The sequence below is a fragment of the Macaca nemestrina genome, chromosome 3, assembly GCF_043159975.1.
Source record: "Macaca nemestrina isolate mMacNem1 chromosome 3, mMacNem.hap1, whole genome shotgun sequence".
Lineage (NCBI taxonomy): Eukaryota > Metazoa > Chordata > Mammalia > Primates > Cercopithecidae > Macaca > Macaca nemestrina.
In genome coordinates, this window is record NC_092127.1 from 191727551 (window position 1) to 191751092 (window position 23542).

A 23542-nucleotide genomic window follows, 5' to 3' on the forward strand; every position below is an offset into this window, starting at 1 on the left:
TCAGTGGGTCCGGGTGCACCAGCCACTTCCCGTCCGCCTGCTCCTTCCCGCGGCTCAGCCCAGGGGGCTGGGGCCTGGGGCCCGGAGGGGGTTCTGTGGACAGTGGGTCCCTGCTATCAGGTAGAACAGGATGGGGGGGGAAGTCGGTTGCTTGGATTTTAGCAGCAGAGCAACCAGTGCCTTACAGGGTTCAGGGGCTGATTGGAATGGGGACAGCCAAGGAGGCGGGTTCTCAACAAGGTCCTGCCATATGAGGATATACGGGATTTGATCTAAGTGGCCCACACGCCCAGGTAGGAAATCTTGGACTTTACTCTAGTGATGACAGGAAGTTGGAACGTCCCTTCGGGTGGCCACCCCACATCAAAGGCAGGCCATTCGGAGCGGCACAGAGTAATTAGCTTTCCCTTCCTGATTTCCATACTAAGACCATGGCCCCTTGCTCTAACATCCTTGAAATTACTTGTAAGGGGAGATAGGGGAGTGCTCTGGGTATTACCCATCCTGTAATAATCTGTAGTCTCTTCCTGTAAAAGAATATGGGTTAGAATTCCTGTAAAGGAAACCTGGCGTATTAATAATTTCTAGCCGCAAGTGCGCTCCGGAAGCCCGGGTCAGAATCAGTTCAGATAAAGATCTAGATCAGACGAGAGCCAGGGGACGTCTCCCACTGGTCTCCGCTGGCTGTCCTATAGCGCATCCACCAGGACTGCGTCAGCTTCAGTTTCAGACCTTGCGAGTCACAGATACAGGTTCAGAACAGACACAGACAGACAAACAGAGACGAGCCGGCTCACCTATCAGCAGATTGATCCTGGTAGATCCATTGACCAGGGGTCTGGTGGGCTTGGGGAATCCCGGACGAGCCCCCAGATGTTATACCCAGACCGTTTGTTCCCCAAAGAAGACCACCACAGTCCAGAGTCAAAGCCAAGTGGCAAGGATCCTTTACTACAAGTTCGAACTTGGTCCCTCTATTCCACAGCATACAAGAGGGCCTCGAACAATGCGAGTGCTTGCTTTTTATAGCCCGATGTAAACAGGATACGTAAAGTTACAGAGGAACAAAGGAATTCTTTTGGTTACAGCATTACAATTGGTTTACATTTTAAGTTATACATTTAGCAGTTTTCTATTGGTTCCCACGCTTTCTGTAAAACCACAAACGGCTGTGTCCTTATCGGGGACTTTCCAGGTGGTGTTTTTCTAAAGTTGAGATATATGGTATTCTCTGAGTTGAGAGATGTGTTTGTACTGGGCTCAGGAAGTTGAGAGATATATGGTGGGATGTGTTTGTACTGGGCCTGTTTGTTGAGCCCGGGGCTGAGGAATGTGCCTGATTTCTTTCACCATTACACAGGAAAAAAAAAAAAATCAGCAAATGTAAAAGTAAGTTATTTGAAAGTTCCTAGTTAGAATTTAAAAAAAGAATGTAAGAGTGAATAAAGCATTTGGCCCCCATATTTTATAATAAATGGTAAGCATGTACATATTTTAGGAGGTTCATGAGTAAGAAATTTTTAAAAAATTGTTTAAAGATATAATGTCTTAAATTCTTCCCAACCTTAGAAGGAATCTAGACATTAAATTTAAAAGCTCAAAATGTCTATAGCAAGAAGAATCTAACAAAAATTGCCAAGAACACATTATAATTAAAGTGCCAAAATTCAAAGACAAAGAGAGATTCTTAAAAGAAACAAGAGAAAAGAGATTCTTCACATACAAGGGAACTCCTACAAGGTTATCAGCAGATTGCCCAGCAAAAGCCATGCAAGCCACATAGGAGTAAAACCATATATTTAAAGTGCAAATGAAGAAAGATTAAGAAAAAACCTTGACAACTAAGAAGACTATACCTGACAGAGTTGTTCTTTAGAAATGAAGTTTCAGCGGGGCGCGGTGGCTCAAGCCTGTAATCCCAGCACTTTGGGAGGCTGAGACAGGCGGATCACGAGGTCTGGAGATCAAGACCATCCTGGCTAACACAGTGAAACCCCATCTCTACTAAAAAATACAAAAAACTGGCCGGGCGAGGTGGCTGGCGCCTGTAGTCCCAGCTGCTCGGGAGGCTGAGGCAGGAGAATGGCGTAAACCCGGGAGGCGGAGCTTGCAGTGAGCTGAGATCCGGCCACTGCACTCCAGCCTGGGCGACAGAGCGAAACTCTGTCTCAAAAAAAAGAAAGAAAGAAAGAAATGAAGTTTCAAAATCTCCTCTGATTAAAAAAAAAGTTGAAATTTTAATCACTAGACCTGACTGACAACAATTGCTAATGAGAATTTAAGTTGTAATGGAATCCTAACTTACAACAAAAATATAAATCTTATGGAAAATCATATATACATAGTCAAATTTAGAAGCTATAAACTATAATTATGGTGAATGAATTAATCACATTTAACTCTGGTATAAAAGCTACAAGAAAAATTTATTAAAACTACATATAGCTTCAATAATTTGTTAAAGGGTATACAATATAAAAAGATGTAGAATGTGACATAAATACTATGTTGAAGGGAGTAAAATTATTTAATTTTTCTATACATAGACACTAACTTTTGCTTGAGGCCAGGAGTTCAAAACTAGTCTGCTCAATATAGCAGGACCCTATCTCTTAAAATAAGTACATAAATAAAATTAAATAAAGATCTCAGAAAGCTATTTAGTCTTTTTAAAAAAAGAAGTGGCATAGACCTGGCACAGTGGCTCACACCTTTAATCCCAGCACTTTGGGAGGCCAAGGTGGGTGGATCACCTGAGGTCAGGAGGTTGAGACCATCCTGGCTAACACAGTGAAACCCCGTCTCTACTAAAATACAAAAAATTAGCCGGGCATGGTGGCGCATACCTGTAGCCCCAGCTACTTGGGAGGCTGAGGCAGGGCAATTCTTTGAACCCAGGAGGTGGAGGTTGCAGTGAGGTGAAATCATCCCACTGCACTCCAGCCTGGGCAGCAGAGCAAGACTGTCTCAAAAAAAAAAAAAAAAAAAAAAAAAGAAAAAAAATAATGCCACAAGGATGTGGCTTTTTGAATGAAGCATAAACCATGAGAGTGCTCTGAGCACCAGGGCACCCAGCTGCTTCCGAGAGGGTCCACCCCACCCCTCAGGCTGTCCACTATGAGGAGATGCTGCAGTAACTCTTATACCCTAACCACTCCAAAAGACATGGCTGCCGTGGACATCTGGGATCTTCCCCAGAGAGTTCTGAAGCCTAGGACCAGGAAAAGACAACAGTATGGCTGAGGACAAGTTACCTCATAAAGTTGGGAACCTAAACCCAAAAACATTCTGATAAGGTGTCTGCATCTGAAGAAGACAAAAGAAAAAAGAAGAGGCACAAAGGATACACACTTTCACCAATGTTATTCAACATAATACTAGAAGTGTTAGCTAGAGCAATGAGAAAGAGGGGAAAAAAAGGCATCCAAATTGGAAAGGAAGAAGTCAAATTACCTTTGTTTGCAGATGATGTGGTCTTATATATGGAAAAACATATTTCACTAAAACACTACTAGAATTGGTCAAGATATAAGATTAAAAGTCAGTTGGACGCAGTGGCTCATGCCTGTAACCCCAGCACTTTGGGAGGCTGAAGCGGGCGGATCACCTGAGGTCAGGAGTTGGAGACCAGCCTGGCCAACATGGTGAAACCTCGTCTCTGCTAAAAAACTACAAAAATTAGCCGGGTGTGGTGGCTCATGCCTGTAGTCCCAGCTACATGGGAGGCTGAGGCAGAAGAATTGCTTGAACCCAGGAGGCAGAAGTTGCAGTCATCGGAGATTGCACCAATGTACTCCAGCCTGGGTGACAGAGCGAGACCGTCTCAAAAAAAAAAAAAAAAGTGTGTCTATATGCTAACAGTGAACAATGTAAAAACAAATCAAGAGAACATAGTCACAAATTAAAATTAAATACCTAGGAATTAAGCAAAGAAGTGAAAAATCTCTACAATTAGTACTATAAAACACTGATGCAAGAAATTTAAAAAGACAAACAACTGAGCAATGTTTTATGTTCATGAATAGGAAGAATCAACATTTTAAAAATGTCCATACTACCCAAAGCAATCTACAGATTTAGTACAACCTCTAGAAAAACATCAATGACATTCTTCACAGAAATAGAAAAAACAATCCTACAATGTAGACAGAACCACAAAAGAATCAGAACACCCAAAGCCATTGTAAGAAAAAATAAACTAGAGGAATCACGGTATTTGACTTTGAATGATACCGAGCTACAGTAATTAAAACAGCATGAAACTGATCAGTGAAACAGTAGAGAGAATGCAGACACATATCCATGTATCTACAACCAACTTATTTTTGACAAAGGTGTCAAGAATATATACTGGGAAAAGGAGTCTTCAATAAATTGTGCTACAAAAACTGAATATCCATATTCAGAAGAATGAAACTAGACCCCATCTCTTGCCATATAAAAAAATTAAATCAAAATGGATTAGAGACAAATCTAAAACCTCAAGCTATGAAACTCCTACAAGAAAACATTGGTGAAGCTCTACAGGTGAAGCCCAGGAAACTGGGCAAAGATGTCACAAGCACAGGCAACCAAAGCAAAAATGAAATGGAATCACATCAAGTTAAAGGGCTTCTAAACAGCAAATGAAACAATTAACAAAGTTGAGAGAGCACATAAAACGAGAGAAAATATGTGTAAACTGCCCATCAGAAAAAAAAATTAATAATGAAAATATGTAAAGTTCACAAACAGCTCTATAGGATAAAACTGAATAATCTGATTATAAATGGGCACAAATTTGAATAGAGATTTCTCAAAAGACGGCATACAAATGACAAAAAGGCATATGACGAGGTGCTCAACATCATTTATCATCAGATAAATGCAAACCAAATGACAATGAGATATTATCTTACTCCAATTACAACGGCTCTTACCCAAGTTGGGCAATAAAAAATGCCGATGAGGATGTGGAGAAAAGAACTCTGGCATTGTCTTGGTGGGAATGTAAATTAGTACAATCACTGTGAAGAACAGTTTAGAGGTTCCTGAAGAAATGAAAAATAGAGCTACTATATTATCCAGCAATCCCAATCCTAAGTAGCTACATAAAAGAAAGGGAATCAGGGCATCAAAGAGATATTTGTACCTCCATTTTTATTGCAGCAGTGTTCACATTATCCAAGATTTAGAAGCAACCTAAGTGTCTATTAACACATGAATGGATAAAGCAAATGTGGTACATATACACTATGGAGTACTTCTCTTTCTTTTTTTGTTTGAGTTGGAGTCTCGCTCTCTCTCTCCCAGGCTGGAGTGCAGTGGGGCGATCTCGGCTAACTGCAAGATCTCGGCTAACGGCATTCTCCGTCTCAGCCTCCCAAGTAGCTGGGACTACAGGCACCAGTCACCACACCTAGCTAATTTTTTTTGCTCACTTCAAGCTCCTCCTCCAGAGTTCACGCCATTCTCCTGCCTCAGCCTCACGAGTAGCTGGGACTACAGGTGCCCGCCACCTCGCCCGGTTAATTTTTTATATTTTTAGTAGAGACGGGGTTTCACCATGTTAGCCAGGATGGTCTCCATCTCCTGACCTCGTGATCCACCTGCCTCGGCCTCCCAAAGTGCTGGGATTGCAGGCGTGAGCCACTGCGCCCGGTCTTGTTTTTGTATTTTTAGTAGAGACGGGGTTTCACCATGTTGGCCAGGGTGGTCTCGAACTCCTGACTTCAGGTGATCTGCCCACCTCAGCCTCCCAAAGTGCTGGGATTAGAGGTGTGAACCACCACGTCCGGCCAATGGAGTACTTTTCAACCGTAAAAAAAGAATAAGATTCTGTGATTTGCAACAACATGTATGGAACTAGAGATCATTATGTTTAGAGAAATAATCCAGGCATATAAAGGCAAACTTTGCATGTCCTCACACATTTGCTGGAGCTAAAAATTAAGTTAATTTCATGAAGAAGGATTGTTACAGAGGTTGGAAAATATAGTAGGGGGCTGGGAGGAAGTGAGGAAAGTTAATGGGTTCAAAAAAATTGGAAAGAGTAAGATTTAGTAGTTACTAGGACAACAGAGTGACTATAGTCAAAAGCAATTTAATTGTACATTTTAAAATAACTAAAAGAATGAAATCAGATCGTCTGTAAAACAAAGGACAAATAGTTGAGATAATGAATACTTATTTACCTTGATGTGATTTTTATGCATTTCTTGCCTGTATAAAAAATCTCATGTAAAAGAGAGAGAGAGAGGCCAGGCACAGAGGCTCATGCCTGTAATCCCAGCACTTTGGGAGGCCGAGGCGGGTGGATCACGAGGTCAGGAGATCGAGACCATCCTAACATGGTGAAACCTCATCTCTACTAAAAAAAAATTAGAAAATTAGCTGGACATGGTGGCGGGCACCTGTAGTCCCAGCTACTTGGGAGGCTGAGGCAGGAGAATGGCGTGAACCCGGGAGGCGGAGCTTGCAGTGAGCTGAGATTGCGCCACTGCACTCCAGCCTGGGCGACAGAGCAAGACTCCATCTCAAAAAAAAAAAAAAAAAGAAATATATATATATAAAATATATATTATATATAGAGAGAGCGCTACTGTGTATTCACAAAAATTAAAAATTAAAATAATAAATAAAAATATCAATTTAAATTGCAAGGCTTAAAAATAAAAATCACTGGTCCTCATTTCTTCATAGATATATGACCTTAACATCATATTGATCACATTGCCTTTGTGGGAATTCCAAAACATAGTTAAGAATGTGTACTACTTCACTTTAGCAAAATGCCAAAAACATGTAGAAGAGAAGAAAAATTTTATTAAAATTTTATTATGTCCGGCACAGCCTTACCTTCTGCCAGTACAGCATGGTCAACAATGAGAAACTCCCAACTCTATGCTTCCTCAGGAGAGAAAGATAAACGCAGAATATCTGCCCACATTTTTGGTTTTTGGCAGGCTGTCAAAGATGGGTTTTGTCTCCCCTGACACAGAGTGCTGAAGAAAAAGGTGGTATACTTTGGATGACAGCAGCTATGCATATTTTACATTACTGAAAGAAGCAATCCTAAATACATATGAGAATGAAGGAGGCCAGAAGTGCTCAAAAAATGTCAAAAAGAGAAACAACAACAGAAGCATCATACATCCTGATTTTGAAAACCTATTATAAAGTTATGGTAATTGAAATACTTTATAACCGGATCAAAAAAAAGACAATGCCAGTGAAACAGAATAGAGCACATAAATAATCCCTTGCATATGTTATCAAATGAAGAATAATTTACACATCCATCATCCATATTCATTGTAGCATCATTTACAAAAGCAAATATGTGGGAAGAATCAAGTTTTCTTTTTTCTTTTTTTTGAGACGGAGTCTCGCTCTGTCGCCCAGGCTGGAGTGCAGTGGCATGATCTCGGCTCACTGAAAGCTCCGCCTCCTGGGTTGATGCCATTCTCCTGCCTCAGCCTCACGAGTAGCTGGGACTACAGGCACCTGCCACCACACCCGGCTAATTTTTTGTATTTTTACTAGAGATGGGGTTTCACCATGTTAGCCAGGATGGTCTCGATCTGACCTCATGATCCGCCCACCTCGGCCTCCCAAACTGCTGGGAATACAGGCTTGAGCCACAGCGCCTGGCCAAGTTTTCTTAATAAATGAATAAAAACAATTTGGAATGTACTAATAATTAAACATTATTCAGCTTCTTAAAAGCAGAAAAATTTGTTATATCCACAATAAGGATGCACTTTTTATTTTTATTTTTTTTTTGAGACAAAGTCTCGCTCTTGTCCCCCAGGATGGAGTGCAATGGCACAATCTCGGCTCACTGCAACCTCCACCTCCCAGGTTTAAGCAATTCTCCTGCCTCAGCCTCCTGAGTAACTGGGATTACAGGTGCCTGCCACCATGCCCGGCTAATTTTTGTGGTTTAAGTAGAGACAGGGTTTCAACATGTTGGCCAGGCTGGTCTCAAACTCCTGACCTCAGGTGATCTGCCCACCCAGGCCTCCCAAAGTGCTAGGATTACAGGCGTGAGCCACCACGCCTGGCCTAAGGATGCGTTTTTGAGACTTTATTTATGTGCAAGAAGCCAGGCACAAAAAGATAAATACTATATAATTCTACTTACATAAGATACCTAAAGTAGTTAAGCTCCTAGAAACAGAAAGTAGACTAAACTGCGTCAGGGGCTAAGTGGAGAAGAAAATGAGTAGTTGTTGTTTCACAGACAACCTGTTAGAACACAAAATAACTCTTATTTTTTAAAACTGTAAGATCTGGGTATATGTGCAGGTTTGTTATATACGTAAACTTGTGTCATGAAGGTTTGTTGTACAGATTATTTTGTCATCAAGGTATTAAGCCTGGTACATATTAAAGATTGAATTACACAATGCATCCTTTCATACTACTTGGAATCAAACTAGAAATCAAAAGCAGAATCAAAATTGCCAAATCCAAAAATATGTGAAACTTAACAGAAGATTTAATATTTTTAAATGACAATACCACCCACAGTGATACTCAAATTCAATGTAATCCTGATGAAAATCCAAATGATGCTTTTTAAAGACATCTTTTTTAAAATTCTTACATTTACATGGAATATCAAAGGACCACTGATAGCCCGAACATTCTTAGAAAACAAGAACAAAGTTAGAGGCACAATGCTTCCTTTGTTTAGAACAGATTACAAAGCTACATAAATAAAAACAGTGTGGTACTTGCAAGAAGACAAATAGTGATGGAACAGAACCCAGAACTTAAAGGCAAACCATGTTTGTGTATATGCTCAAATGATCTTCAACAGGGTTGCTATGACCGCACAACAAGAAAAAGACAGTCTCTTCAATAAATGGTGTTGGAAAACTCTGTAACTACATGGGAAAAACTGAGGTTGGGTCCTTCCCCCAACCATATACAAAAACTGTCCTGAATGAGTTAAATATTTAAATGTCAGAATTATACCTATACGATTTCTAGAAGAAAATATAGTAAGTTTATGACCTTGGTCTCAGCAGTGTTTCCTTGCATACAACATCAAATATCTGAGCAACAAATTAAAAGAAACTCAGAGAAATGGGACTACATTAAATTTATCTCTGCATATGAAACATTTTGTAAGAGTCCCATCTAAGAAGAAAACAAATTAAAAAGCATATATTTGACAGAAGCTAACATCCAGAACAACTTCAAAAAAATCAACAAATACTAAGTAACATGATTAACAAATGAACAAGATTAAAATGGTTCTCCAAAGATGAAATGCACACAGCAAACAATTACTGAAAAAAATTTCCAATCTTTAGCAAAATGTAAAGCAAAACCACAATAAGGTATTATTGTGCATTAATTAGGATGGCCAATATCAAGCAAACAATGACAAATGTTGTCATTTGTACCTGAAAAATGTATAAAGGTTCCTCCAAAAATTAAAAATGAAGTTATTATATGACCCAGTAAGCCCACTCCTCTTTCTTTCTTTGTTTTTTTTGAGACAGAGACTTGCTCTGTTGCCCAGACTGGAGTGCAGTGGCGTGATCTTGGTTCACTGCAACCTCAGCCTCCTGGGTTCAAGTGATTGTTGTGGCTCAGCCTCCCAAGTAGCTGGGATTACAGGTGCACACTACCACTCCTGGCTAATGTTTGTATTTTTAATAGAGACAGGGTTTCACCATGTTGGCCAGGCTGGTCTTGAACTCCTGACATCAAGTGATCCACCTGCCTTGGCCTCCCAAAGTGCTGAGATTACAAGTGTGAGCCATGGTGCCCGGCCCCACTTCTGAGCATCTATTCAAAATATGCAAAGTATACCTGAAAGAAATATTTGCATATTCATGTTTACTGCAGCAATATTCACTGTATTAGTTTATTCCGGCATTGATAAAGAAATACCTGAGACTGGGCAATTTATTTTAAAAAGGAGGTTTAATTGGGTCATGGTTCTATAGCCTGTACAGAAAGTGCAGCAGCTTCTGCTTCTGGGAAGACCTCAAAAAGCTTCCAATCATAGCACAAAGCAAAGGGACGGTGAGTCATCTTACATGGTGGGAGCAGGAGTAAGAGAGACTGAGAGAAGTGGTGCCACATACTTTTGAAAAATGAGATCTCAGGAGAACTCACTCGCTATGGCAGACAGTACCAAAGGGGCTAAGCTAAACCATTCATGAGAAGCCAACCCTATGACCCAACCACCTCTCACCAAGCCCGTCTCCAACACTAGGGATGGAAATTTGACATGAGATTTGAATGAAAACGCAGATCCATGCCTGGCGCGGTGGCTCACGCCTGTAATCCCAGCACTTTGGGAGGCTGAGGCGGGCGGATCACGAGGTCAGCAGATCGAGACCATCCTGGCTAACACAGTGAAACCCCGTCTCTACTAAAAATACAAAAAAATTAGCCGGGCGAGGTGGCGGTGCCTGTAGTCCCAGCTACCCGGGAGGCTGAGGCAGGAGAATGGCGGGAATCTGGGAGGCGGAGCTTGCAGTGAGCTGAGATCCGGCCACTGCATTCCAGCCCGGGCGACAGAGCGAGACTCCGTCTCAAAAAAAAAAAAAAAAAAGAAAACGCAGATCCGAACCATATCATTTTCAAAATCCAAAAACTGAAAAAACTCAAACACCCTTCAATGGATGAATGATTTAAAAAGATGTGCTTTATACATACGATGAAATCTTCTTTAGCCTCCAATGAAAATATCTTGTGACATGCTACAATAAGGATAAATCTCAAAGCCATTATTTAAAGTGTTTGTTAAGACACCAACAAAGTGATAGTGTATGATTCCACTTTTATACAATATCTTGTGTAGTAAACTAGGAAACAGAAGTAGAAACACGCTTGCCTATGGTTAGGGTTGTGAAGCCTCAGTGGAGCCAGAGATCAAGGAGGGTTATTTAGAAAAAACAGGCCCTCACCCAGGTGGCTAACTCAAGGGCCCATAGACATGGCTACAGACAAGGAAATGGCACACAAGCTTGGTGTTACTGAAGATTATGAAGCACTTCTGCAACCTTTCTCAAACTCCTCTCAGCTACAGTCCACAAGTGGTCCTTCGTTAAGAGACCTGCAGGGAGACACACCCAGCCATAACCCTGGAGGCAGCCTTGTATATCTTGGCCTCAGTTGTGCTCCCTGAAGCAGCCCTGTGACTCAGTTCTAACCCTCACAGTCACAGTCTGTGGCCAGTTGTACACACTCAGGGACCCACATAGAGACTTGTGAAAACTGTTCCCAGGTAGTCAGCAGAAGCCAAACCCATTCATACACCTGATATTTGGCCCGACACATGCAGAAAAACTTCAAACCCTACCCTACTGCCTGCCATATAGATTAATGTCCTCAAGGATATTTAATCTTTCCATGGCCCAGAAAGAATCCATGACTGTCCAAATCTCTGGTAACACAACCATCAAAGGCAGACCCCACAGCAGACTCAGCATCACCCTTGTAACCCAGCTACAATCCTTCTTCTCTGCAACCCCAGAGGTAATCTCATCAGCCTGTGGACCAAACAAATGAGAGATCTTTACCTGTCAAAAATAGTTTACAGAAACTAATTATTGTTAGATCCTTCAAATGTACAGACACAGGGCTGCTTCCGAGACCACAGCTGAGGCCAAGATACGCAGGCCCGCCTGCAGGGCCACAGCTTCTATCTTAACATATTCCTGGAAGTTTCTTTCAGAAAAATTGGGTAAGGAAAAGGACAACAAAGCTCTCCAGCATGGAAAAGAAGTAAAAATGTTACTGTTTGTAGATAATATGATCATGCATACATATATAAAACCCACTGCATCTTTAAATAAAACAATGTTGCTACATATACCATTCAAACATAACCCTTGTTTCTATCAATTCAACTATGGTAATTCCGCCTCTGGGTTTAAGCGATTCTCCTGCCTCAGCCTCCTGAGTAGCTGGGATTACAGGTGCGTGCCACCACAGCCAGCTAATTTTTTGTATCTTTAGTACAGATGGGGTTTCACCACGTTGGCCATGCTGGTCTCAAACTCCTGACCTCGTGATCCACCTGCCTCGGTCTCCCAAAGTTCTGGGATTACAGGTGTGAGCCACCGCGCCCAGCCAATATTAGTTTTCTTAAACAACATGTTGCTTCACTTACAGTTTCCATGAAACTATCAACAATGTTAAGTGAGAATTTACAATACACACATATAACTTATATAGGTGTGTGCATGTGTGAGATCCACATTTTTACATAGATATAGATGATAGACCTCAATGACAGAATCCCAGTAGGCTTTTTTTTTTTTTTTTTTTTGAAACAGAGTCTCACTCTGTAGCCCAGGCTGGAGTGCAATGGTGCCATCTCAGCTCACTGCAACCTCAGCCTCTCGGGTTCAGCAATTCTCCCACCTCAGCCTCCTGAGTATCTGGGATTACAGGTGCCTGCCAACATACCCAGCTAATTTTTGTAATTTTAGTAGAGACGGGGTTTCACCATGTTGGCCAGGTTGGTCTCGAACTTCTGACCTCAGGTGATCCGCCCACTTCGGCCTCCCAAAGTACTGGGATTACAGGCGTGAGCCACTGTGCCCGGTCCCCAGTAGGCTTCTTACTAAAATTATAAGATAATAGTTATTAGGAAATAATAATATACACTTAGCAGTCTTCTAGTTAATGACAGTGCATTTAAGAAATCTTAGCAGGGCGCGGTAGCTCACGCTTGTAATCCCAGCACTTTGGGAGGCAGAGGCGGGTGGATCACAAGGCCAGGAGATCGAGATCATCCTGGCTAACATGATGAAACCCTGTCTCCACTAAAAATGCAAAAAAATTAGCTGGGCGTGGTGGCGGGCGCCTGTAGTCCCAGCTACTCTGGAGGCTTGAGGCAGGAGAATGACGTCAACCAGGGAGGTGGAGCTTGCAGTGAGCTGAGATCGCGCCACTGTACTCCTGCCTGGGCGACAGAGCGAGACTCCCTCTTGGGGGGGAAGAAAAGAAATCTTGAAGGTGAGTAGATACTTTAATCAACTGGTGTTCAATCCTATGAATGTAAGAACATTTTGCTTATCTGTTGTGGTAGATATCATAAAAATTATTCATGAACTTTTTTTTGTAAAGCTCATCAGGTATCATTAGTGTTAGTGTTTTTTATGTGTGGCCCAAGACAATTCTGCTTCCAATGTGGCCCAGGGAAGCTAAAAGGTTGGAAAACTATGCTTTAAACTGTATTATAATTTGAAAATTTACACACGTAGAGTTTAAATTACAAATCTGAGTTTATACTAAAACAATAACATTTTGAAGTACAATCAGCAATACATTTTTCATATTTAGGAAAATGCTTATCGTTCTTATAAAATTGCTAAGAAAGAATTTTTGTAGAATTACATTTGCAATAAGGTTAAAAATCACTAAGCAGAAAAGGTGCAACATCTGTCCCTAGTGTTCCTGGGATTTCTGAACCAAATTCCAATATGTCCACTACTTGCCTTACATATTTAGGCATGAAACAAAATCAATATTTGAAAAAAATACGTTAACATAGAGGTCCTCAATAACACAAGAATTCCTATGTCTCCAAAAGCAATGGAACAGCAGTCAGATCATGCAGCCCCTTATAAGTGATAAAGTGGACATTGGCTCTCCCTGTAAACTTGAAGGGAGATCGCTAAAGAAAAGAGAGGGCTTGGTGTGGTGGCTCACACCTGTAATCCCAGCACTTTGGGAGGCCGAGGCAGGTGGATCACCTAAAGTCAGGAGTTTGAGACCGGTCTGGCCAACATGGCAAAACCCTGTCTCTACTAAAAATACAAAAATTAGCTAGGTGTATTGGCAGATGCCTGTAATCCCAGTTACCCACGAGGCTGAGGTAAGAGAATTGCTGGAACCTGGGAGGCACAGGCTGCAGTGAGCTGAGATCGCACCACTGCACTCCAGCCTGGGTGACAGAGCAAGACTCCATCTCAAAAAAAAGAAAAAAGAGAATTCTTAGAAGACTTAACAGCATGGGCTGCGGATGCCCCTATTTGTGAACATGAGAAAAAATGCAGCCTCTTCAGAAATTATTTGCATTGAAGAAGAGCTTTCCAAACTACATTTTAAGGCCTGGCTTTCTTTTTTGCCTTTGGTACCCTTGCCTGTGTCCTCTCCTTCATTCACTCTCACCTACCTGGGGCTCTGGCTACTGTCTCATGTGTCTTCCCATTAAAGGGCTCTTTTCTTTGCTCCAAACAAGTGATCAGGTCTGAGTTAAAGAGAGCAACACTTGTTTTACTAAAAAAAAAAAAAAAAAAAAAAGTAACATGACTATTGCCAAGGATTCGCCAATTACCAGCCTAGCCCTATGCTAAGAAGAAAAGACAAATGATGGAAGATTCTAAAAAAATTAATCCAAAAATTGTTTCCTGATAGGCTCTTTAGAATATTTAAGTATTTTAAATCTGTGGTTTCTAAGTTCCACTACCCAGTACTACTGAATCAAAAAAAATTGGTGCAAATTGGATTTTAAGATGTGGAAAACAATATTTTACAACATTGAATTTCTAGATTTACCAGTAATCTAGAGTGAAGGACACAAATTACCTCAAGAAAAGAGAAGGTTTAGGTAAAGATGAAACATCTTAAAGATTTTTTTTTACACCAGCAAACTCCCAATTTTTTCATGAAGAAACAAACTGAAACTAATTCACGCAAAGCAGAAGCTCCCAAGAAACATTCTACAAAGAGAAAAAATAAAACTCTGAGGGAATATTAGGAATTACATATGAAAGTTATCCTCACCCAGGGAGACCAGATTTCTATAGTTCTCCAACACACATCTCTATATACATTCTGCTGGGCAGGATCCAGACATTTCCACTCTTCTGGGGAGAATTCTATAGCCACATCCTTGAATGTGACAGAGTTCTTTTTTTTTTTTTTTTTTTTTTTGAGACAGTCTTGTTTGTTGCCCAGGCTGGAGTGCAGTGGCGCCATCTCAGCTCACTGCAAGCTCCGCTTTTTGAGTTCATGCCATTCTCCTGCCTCAGCCTCCAGAGCAGCTGGGACTACAGGCACCCGCCAGCACGCCTGGCTAATTTTTTTTTTTTTTTTTTTTTTTTTGTATTTTTAGTAGAGACAAAGTTTCACCTTGTTAGCCAGGATGGTCTCGATCTCCTGACCTTGTGATCCGCCTGCCTCGGCCTCCCAAAGTGCTGGATTACAGGTGTGAGCCACTGCACCTGGCCAGTGACAGAGGTCTCAATTTGACCACAGGAGAAATGAGTTAAGGGAGCTAGTTCTGACTGTAATTATCTGATAAAATAACTTTCAACACAGTAATGTTCTCTAAAGTATTCTATAACTTAGGAAAAAGGATGGCATGCAAGCAATTACTGTTGCTGCAATGGAAATATGGGCAACACTGACCTGCTACCAAAACCAAGCAGAGTAGGCCCTGTGACTTCCTCGAACAAAGGGTAAACTCACCACTCATAAGAGTATCTGGAAACCCTCATGCTTGACCCTGGCCTCGCTGTAGAATCATGTTTTAATTTAAAAAAACAGGGATGTTTCCACCCAGAAAAACAGACAGAATCTGTGGGGAGGGAACAAGTGACTGCTTCTCTTCAAACAGTCCATGTGATCCTATTAGAAGACTGGGCTGAGAGTCAGCTAAGCACTGGCTTTCAAGCTTCAATGTGCATATAAATTATTTGCTAATCTAGGCCTCACTGTAAATAACAAAATTCTGCAGGTTTGAAAAGTGTCCATGAAAAGGAGCTTCTTATAGCAAGTCTCCTGTTGATGCTGATATTCCTCCCCCTAAATCCATTATAGTACCACTCAGCTAGAGTAAGAAGGCACAGCACACAGGGTCCCTTACCCCAACACAAATACTTTTCATCTGAAGACAAGACCACCAGTCATCATCCTGAAACAGGGCATTCTCTGCAGGCCCTTCAGTGGTTACAGAGGCTGGAGATGGTGGCAATATCTGAATAAGTCTGCATTTGAAAAACACGTGCACATGCATTACTGTGATCTTTAAGGAGCATGTACTGTGTGTGCAGGAGTATGTCACAGAGCACTGTGCTGGGAAGATCACATTATGTGTGTTAATTCTCATAACATCCTGGGAGGTGGGTACTAAGTGTCCCATAATTTCCAGGATTTAAATGCAGGGCCCAGCATTTCTATTTTTTTTTTGTTTCCCTATGATTGATTTTTTTTAAAATAAGTTCAGAATAATAGTTCAATATAAATAGATGGGAGAGAAACAGAATGGAAGTGTTAAGTGCAATTCAGAGGAATTTATTTTTGTATTTGTATTTACTTTGAGAATTGTTAAAAAAAAATAAAACTGTAGGGATGGAGAACAGATTGCTGGGTGTCTCTAGAAACACTGGTTTTAATTTTATAAAAAGAATTTAAAGCACAAAAGTATATTGCTTTTCCCCATTTATCTGCTTTTGTGTTTCAGGAAATTGGAAGCACCAGCTCTGAAGAGGCAGTAGGAGTAGCCACCCCAAACTCAGATCTCCTCTAAGCAGTTCTGTGAGAGATTTCAATGTGGATTAGACCTGGACAAGATTCAGCAGAGGGTGGATCTGGGCAGGGTTGGGATAGAAGGTGGGCCCTAGGCTTCTGCTCTCTGGGCCACTAAGTATTTTCAGTTTTGTTTTTTCTAAGCCTGAGCAAGAGAAATTTGATTCTCAGAGTTTGTGTAATTTTAATCTATTTTAGACACTTCCCTGTCTATATTACAACATACAATAAGGAGGAATTTAACCAAAACCCTTATGTTTTTCTGGACCAATTATATTAGAAGCTAAATACTTATTCTTAGCAAGCTAAAAACAATACAAATAATAAGAACTTCTCTTCTATCCATGAATAGCCCTTCAGGTAGAGGCATCAAAACTCACAAAACAATAAAAGGGAAGTAACCCAAATGAAGCTTAAGCTTCCCATGCAGTTTCCGTCTTTGTACTGAACACATGATGCTGAATTCAACCATTTATTCATGTGCTCTAGACTGCAAGTTCCTTCATGGGAGGGACCGTGACTGCTTCGTCTCTTTTTCTAATGACCATACAAAATAGAAACAATTAGTTTATTGATCAGTTTGAGTCTCCAGAACCAGAAAACTGGAACAACTCTTAACTGGTTATGAATCAATGAGATTCTTTCTGTGAGGGGAGGAACAAACCCTTGATAAGTCATTTCTCTTTCTCTGAAATGGAACCAGAATTAGACTTTGTCAGACCGACCCCAGTCTGCACAAGACATCCTCAAATGTCTCAAATACTCACTGAGTGTCCTCAGTGACCCTGGCTGAAGCCCCCATAGTGATCCAGGCAAGAGAGACTGAGACTGACTTCATGGAGTGCAAATAGAAAATAGAACTGCCCAGGCAGAGCTGCAGATTCTAGATCCAGATGTGATATGCACTGTCCCTGATCAGCTAACTCTGAGACAAGAGGAAAGACGAAAGTTCTCCAGTACGCCAGTATACAGGATGGCATACTTGTGATTATGGTTGTGATTATGGCTCTGGATATTTTGTGGCCCTAACCTCCCACTGCTAAGGTGCTTGTTATACACTTACAGATTCTGCCACAGGATTCTATTCACACCAGAAGCTTCTCACACAGCTGTAGCAGGTGACAAGACCTGGAAAACTCAAAGGGCTCCACGCTGAAAGTGGGGTTTAAGTTGTCTATGTTGACTTCTCATGATGCAGAAAATGCCTTCTGTGAGTTTTCTGTATGTCTTCAACCCAAAGTCTGGCCCTAACTTGTGAATCTTAGGCAGAAGCCAGCTTTTATGTGCAGATTCTAGGTGAGATCAATGTGCCTCTGCATTCCTGGGGATTACAGCAAACAGAGTAAAACCAGAGACAGCCTTTCATGGAGGCTCCTTCAACACATTCTGAAGAACATTTTGACCTAAAAGGAAAAAACTGGGGTAAACATAAGTAGAGAGTTTATTTGGGCCAAAGCTTGAAGATTGCGACCTTGCAGTATAAAGCTGCCCTGAATATATACTCCAATTAGAAGCAGTTACAAGTGTATTTTTAAAGGCAAAAAAGACAGCAGAGAGGGGACTGATACAAAGTTGTTAGACATTCCTATTGATTTACAGAAGTAAAATTGGTTAGTGGCTGGCTATATATTGTTAAGCCATAGAGTGTGGGTTACAGTGCCCACTGTGGTATTATTAGGTTACTTTATAGCCACTGATGGCAATAGCAAGGAATTTCAAAAAACAAATAGTTCAAAGAGGGGAACAGTAGGACTGTGGTCTCATTTTAACAAGTCTCTGGGTCTGATAATTAAAAGAACCTGTATTTCTCAGATAAAAGTGTCATTTTTCTCTCAAATCCCAGGACATAAATTCAGAATTTGGGAATGCACATTTAGGTCCTGGAGGGCTGGTGAGCTATGGACATTTGTGAGCATTTGGACAAGGGGAGAAGGGACAGAATTGAAGTTCTCAGGTTTAATCAATGCACATGTGTGATCCTGGTTGGGTGTATGGGCCCCATGATGTCTGAACCAGTGTCAAATCTGAAGATGTCAGGAGCATGGAGGGAAGTGGAATAACTGATGGCTGTCCTGAAAGGTTATTTTTGTAGAAATCTAGTCTAACTGCTCTAGAAGTGATTGTAGATCCCAAATAAAGAGAACTTTTGGTTTGCAGATTTGTGGAGCACTTTGCTGCACTTTGTTTACTTTGCCACAAAATTGTGGATTGTGACTGGAATCCTTAGAAGGAAGGTTTTTTCTAAAGAGAAGCCTGGTGGGCACTTTGTGTATACCATGTGGTAATTCTGGACAGTGTTTGGAAAATATAACTAAAAGCAAAATAATCTCCAATCCTATGATACTCTCCACAATAATAGAACAGCAAGATAATGATTTGTTATTTAATTAAACCAAAATACGATGTGCATCACAGGCAATCTAATAGATTGCAAATACAGAAAAAACGTCGCCATTAGTACTCAAGTACAAGACATGACAGCACCATTTGTCATACACAGTTTATAATAACGTCAACTAGTAATTTGGGAGGTCATCTGGGTTTTCTAATTGGTAACATTAAAAACAAACCAACCAAAAAACCACTTTCCATATGTTCATGATAGGACGTAGTTTTGAAATGTGGAGGCACGTATGGGCTGAAGGCAGCCTCCTACTTGCCTACAGAAATTGTGGCATAGGGTGTATATTCTTGCTATTTGCATTTCAACGCAATAGTTCCCAGGTCCTAAAGAGAGTTTTGAGTCAAAAAAGACAAATGACCTAGTTAACTGACAAAAATGATTTACATACTTTTCAAAGCAGCAGAGAAAATATTTAAATATAAAAGTTTTCAAACTAAATGCTTTAAGAAAAGGGAGAAGAGCAAAAAGTCTTCCCTCATTCTAAAGAGAAAGCATTAAGCCTTTTCTAATTTGTATTTGGTCCTACAACAGGCAGGTCTAAAGGTCTGGTCTTGAACTCACTAACGTTGGAATTCTTGTAGCACATGAGGGATGCACTTGAGCAAACTGTGTGCACCGGAAAGAGGATGTGTGGGGAAGAAAAGAGCATAAGAGAGAAAGGTGCTATCAAGAGCCTTGGGTGGGGGCAAGGCAGGATTGATGAAATGACTGGTTTGTGCTACAAGTTCAGGCCCAGGCAGGGCTAAGCTCTGACTGATTCCTGAGTCCATAAAGGCAGAGGAGATTAAGATCAGGTGGTCCAGAAGCCTAGGTAGGTGAAGAAAACAGATTCCTGCTACAGATCTGGGGTTGACATGAGCCAGGAGTCTTCTGGGCATTGTGTGTGTTCTTAGGAGAAAACTGTAGGCGCAAAGCTGCCATGGGCACAATTCCTGAGGGTAGAACCCTGTCCTGGGGTGAGTGTGGCCATTCGAATACCCAGTGGGCGTGCTCAGGAGTGGGTTAGCACCAGGTGGCGGCCGGCAGCAGGGTGCGGGGAAGGGATGTTTCTCAGAACTCCTTTCCTCCAAGTTCTCAGTCCCCTCTCTCCCCGCAAGGAGACCTGGAGGAACAGGACAGTGCCCAGCAGGACCGCGCATGTGCAGAACCCAGTCGCGCCTCTGGCAGACACCAGCCACTCCCTCCAGCCCAGGCTCAGCCATGTCTCCATGTGTTTCTTCTGACAGAAAACGTGCGGAGTTTCCTCAACACCGGTCAATGCTCCAGCCCCAACTGGCTGTCCAGCAACTCACTAACGACCCCACCCAGAGTCAGCGCAGACCCCACAAGCTCAGAGCTCTTCCCTCAACTGCCCCACTGCAGACGCCAGTCCCTGCGTCTGGACACCCGTTTTCATTTCTGAAGGCCTGCAAACCAGGGGTACCCACACCTTCCTCAAGTTCCATAATGTGGCAGAACTACTCACAGAACCCAGCGAAGCGCTGTGCACAGGACACCAGCGTATTCTAAAAGACGCCGCTCAGGAACGGCCACGCGGAGGAGCCGCTCAGGGCAAGGGGACTGGTGGGAAAGTTGGGGCGGGCGGGTGAATGGCTTCCCTTCCTCACACACTTCACAAAAGCCTTTCCTTCAAGACCCGCTGGCAGCCCCCAAACCAAGAGCCACGGGGGCGCTGTCCCATTAATGAGTCCCCATTTGCTCACATGAACTCTGTGTTTTGAGGGGGCCTCCATCTCATTTGGAACAGGGTAAAGTAAGGACGGGACCCCGGACCACAGCTCCTCCCACGCGGTGCCCGCGCACGCGGCGCCGGCATCTTCCCGGTGAGCTCCTCACCCCACAGCCCGGGGAAGGCGCGGGGCTGCGGGCACAGAGCTGAAGGAGGAGGGCTGCAGGCTGGGCAGAGCCGCCGTGCGGGGACCGACAGGAGTGGGGTCCCTCACCGGAGGGGACTGAGGACGGAGGGCTGAGCGGCGGCAGCGGGGACTCAGTAGACTCGGTCCTGCCGCCGCCATTTCCCGCCGGTGCCGATGAAGCCCCCCCCCCCCTTCAGCCTCGGGATGCCCTGCCCCGCACACTCACCATTTCAGGGCTTCAAGGGTGTCGTGAAGTCTTAGTTAGAATCACCCAATATCCGCTGGTCACAGAGCGAGGGAGGCTGAGGCTGTGGCGGAATCACCGAAGCCTCCCTGAGGGGTGGAAGCAGGACAGTGAGCCCCTAACCCAGCTCTGGCTGAAGGGAAAGGTAAAAGCCGCGCCAGATCCCGGATGCCGCCCCCTCCTTTGCCTGATTGGGCAGTTCCCAGTCCAGCGCCCTCATTGGATACTGCTACTAGCTCTACGCCCTCAAGCTTTGAGTGACAGAATTCGAGTGCCAGAAATTCGACCATACACTTAACGAGGCAAGAGTCACAGACTCGTGTCTCCAGGTATTTTCAGTCAGGGCTTGCTTTCTGTGCTAGGCCTGGCTCTGTTGGGGGTTCATTTTTAACCTTCTGATGTGTAATGTTACGTCCATTTATCAATTGTGCATGCCCGCGCGCCCACACACACAGACACCCGCTTGCTCACAAATGGAAACAATATAATCACAATTATTTTAATGTTTTAGATTTCATAACCTTTCTAGCCTCTGGTCTTTTGAGTAGGACACCTGAGATTGGAAGAGGAAACAAGTCTCTAAAAAATAAAATGTTAGTTGTGAATTTAGTTTTTTATTAGCCACATCCAAACTAATAAAAAGAAACAAGTGAAATTGTTTATAATTGTAACCTATTGTATCCAAAATAGTTTTAATACATGATCAATAAATAATTAGAAATAAAGTATATTTCTGGTCTAATTCTTCTACACTCACTGTGCATTTTTTTGTTCGCAGCACATACTACTTCAAACCAGCCACATTCCAGGTACCCAGTAGCTACATATGGCAGGTGGCTGCCACATTGAGTGCAGCCATGAAGGCTCTGACTTCAGGGAAGTGACGGCCTGAACACCTCTTTTCTGCTGGAAGTGAGGGAACAGCCTATCAACTTTTCTCCTCAGGCTCAAGGGTGGGTGGGACAGTGCCCCCTAGAGAAAGCAGAGGTGCAAGCTGAGAGTGTCCACGTGAATATCACGGTCTCCTAGTTGCTGTTTGGTGCCAGTGTGGTGGTCTCAGTTCAGCCAGGTTCAGGCTCTCCTCCCATGACCTGGAAAAATGAGGCATGTGTACACCAGAATGAGAAAGCAGAGTATGATTTATTAAGCAATAGGAAAGCTCTCAGCAGCCAGAGGGGACCTGAAAGCATGTTGCCAGAAATGGGGCTGACTTCTGGGTCTTTTATGTGGCAAGAACGAGGAAGTCTTCTGTGGGTTCTACCCAAATGGGAGGGGTCAAGTTCCCCACCAAGGGTGTTGCATCTGCGCATGCCTGGGGTTGGCCACAGTGATTCCATTTTGGTTATTACCCATGAGTGCCTAAGGGAAACTTACAGGGGAGAAGCTAAAACCACAATACTTATATCATGTTAATGACTTTACAATGAGCTGGGTGAAAACAAGGAAATTTAGGTTGATTTATTTTGCCTATGCCTAAGCTGGGATAGGGATAGTCCCATCTGAGCAACATCCTGGCATAAGAGGAAGTTCTTAACCACATTTCTTCCCACTAGCTACAGGGGCGGGGCAGGTGCAGTCCCGCGGGTGGTTTTCCTCTCCCGAGACCCTCCCTCCCTATCTTCCTAACCAGCCTCTGACTGTCTCCTCTCTCAGGGGTTGAGGTGGTTAGAAATTTAGACTGGGCTCAGCTGGGCCATTCTTCTGGGCTCAGTTTGGCTCCTACAGGTGTGAGTGTTCAGCTGCTGGTGAATTAGGTGGCTCTGCTTCTGGGAGTGAGCTGTCTGTAAACTGAGGCTCTATGGCTTTTCTCAGCATGTTACTTTATCCTACAGAAAGCTAAAATGGGCTTGTTTTCATGGATATGGAAAAATTCTGAAAAAGATAACAGAACTATTTAAGACCTTTTGAGCCTAGGCACCAAACTGACCCACTGTCACATGCACAGCTTTGGCCTGTGCAAATTAAACAAGAAAGTTCAAGGTTTAGGAAACAGATTCTGTCTGTTGATGGGAACCAGCATAAAAGCCATTGCCAAGAACATGAATACAATAAGAAAATTTTTTAAATTTCTGTTTTTGCAATCAATTTTGTTTTGTTTTTTCTTGCAGGTAAGGCTTATAAAACTGTCCCACATCTACTAAGCAGCTGGCTTGGACTCAGGATCATCGTTGGCCTGTCTCTTAAGCCCATGCACCTCCATAGACCACACCACTCAGCCAGGTTTCCTGGTCCTTCAAGGGGTGGAAGAGTGACACTTCTGAAGTAGAAGCAAGATTTTTTTTTTTGAGAATCTCATCCCATCTATCCAGTACTCTTCACCATTAGAAATAATTCACTCCAGGGAATGCTTCTGAAGTCTCTTGGAAAAACTGGAAATGATTTGAGGGAATGGCTAAGCATTGGTTTAGGAAATTAACGCCCACCATTACATTTGTAATTTCTTATAGGATAAATACGAAAACACCTATAATGCACTCCACATATCTGGAAACCTTTGTATCCTTATTCTGTATTGGTAGGATACTTATGATTTTTAATATAGAC

General features: G+C 42.5%; 1 protein-coding gene and 1 long non-coding RNA gene across 3 annotated transcripts in view; both read left to right on the plus strand.

Moving 5' to 3' along the window:
* Positions 1-16566, plus strand: part of LOC105483800 (zinc finger protein 732) — an 88921-nt gene extending 72355 nt beyond the window's left edge. Inside the window, exon 4 of the mRNA XM_071093943.1 lies at positions 16430-16566. Coding sequence (XP_070950044.1) covers positions 16430-16452 — 23 coding nt within the window. The 3' untranslated portion in view covers positions 16453-16566. The remainder of the gene's footprint in view (positions 1-16429) is intronic.
* Positions 16567-20484: 3918 nt separating this feature from the next.
* LOC105483803 (uncharacterized) lies at positions 20485-23188 on the plus strand. 2 transcript variants are annotated; one of them, XR_011621576.1, is made up of 3 exons: positions 20485-20721; positions 21777-21910; positions 23107-23188. It is a non-coding gene; the product is annotated as an uncharacterized lncRNA (long non-coding RNA). The 2 variants fall into 2 exon arrangements; XR_011621575.1 differs by lacking the exon at positions 20485-20721 and adding an exon at positions 21169-21327.
* Positions 23189-23542: the final 354 nt, after the last annotated feature.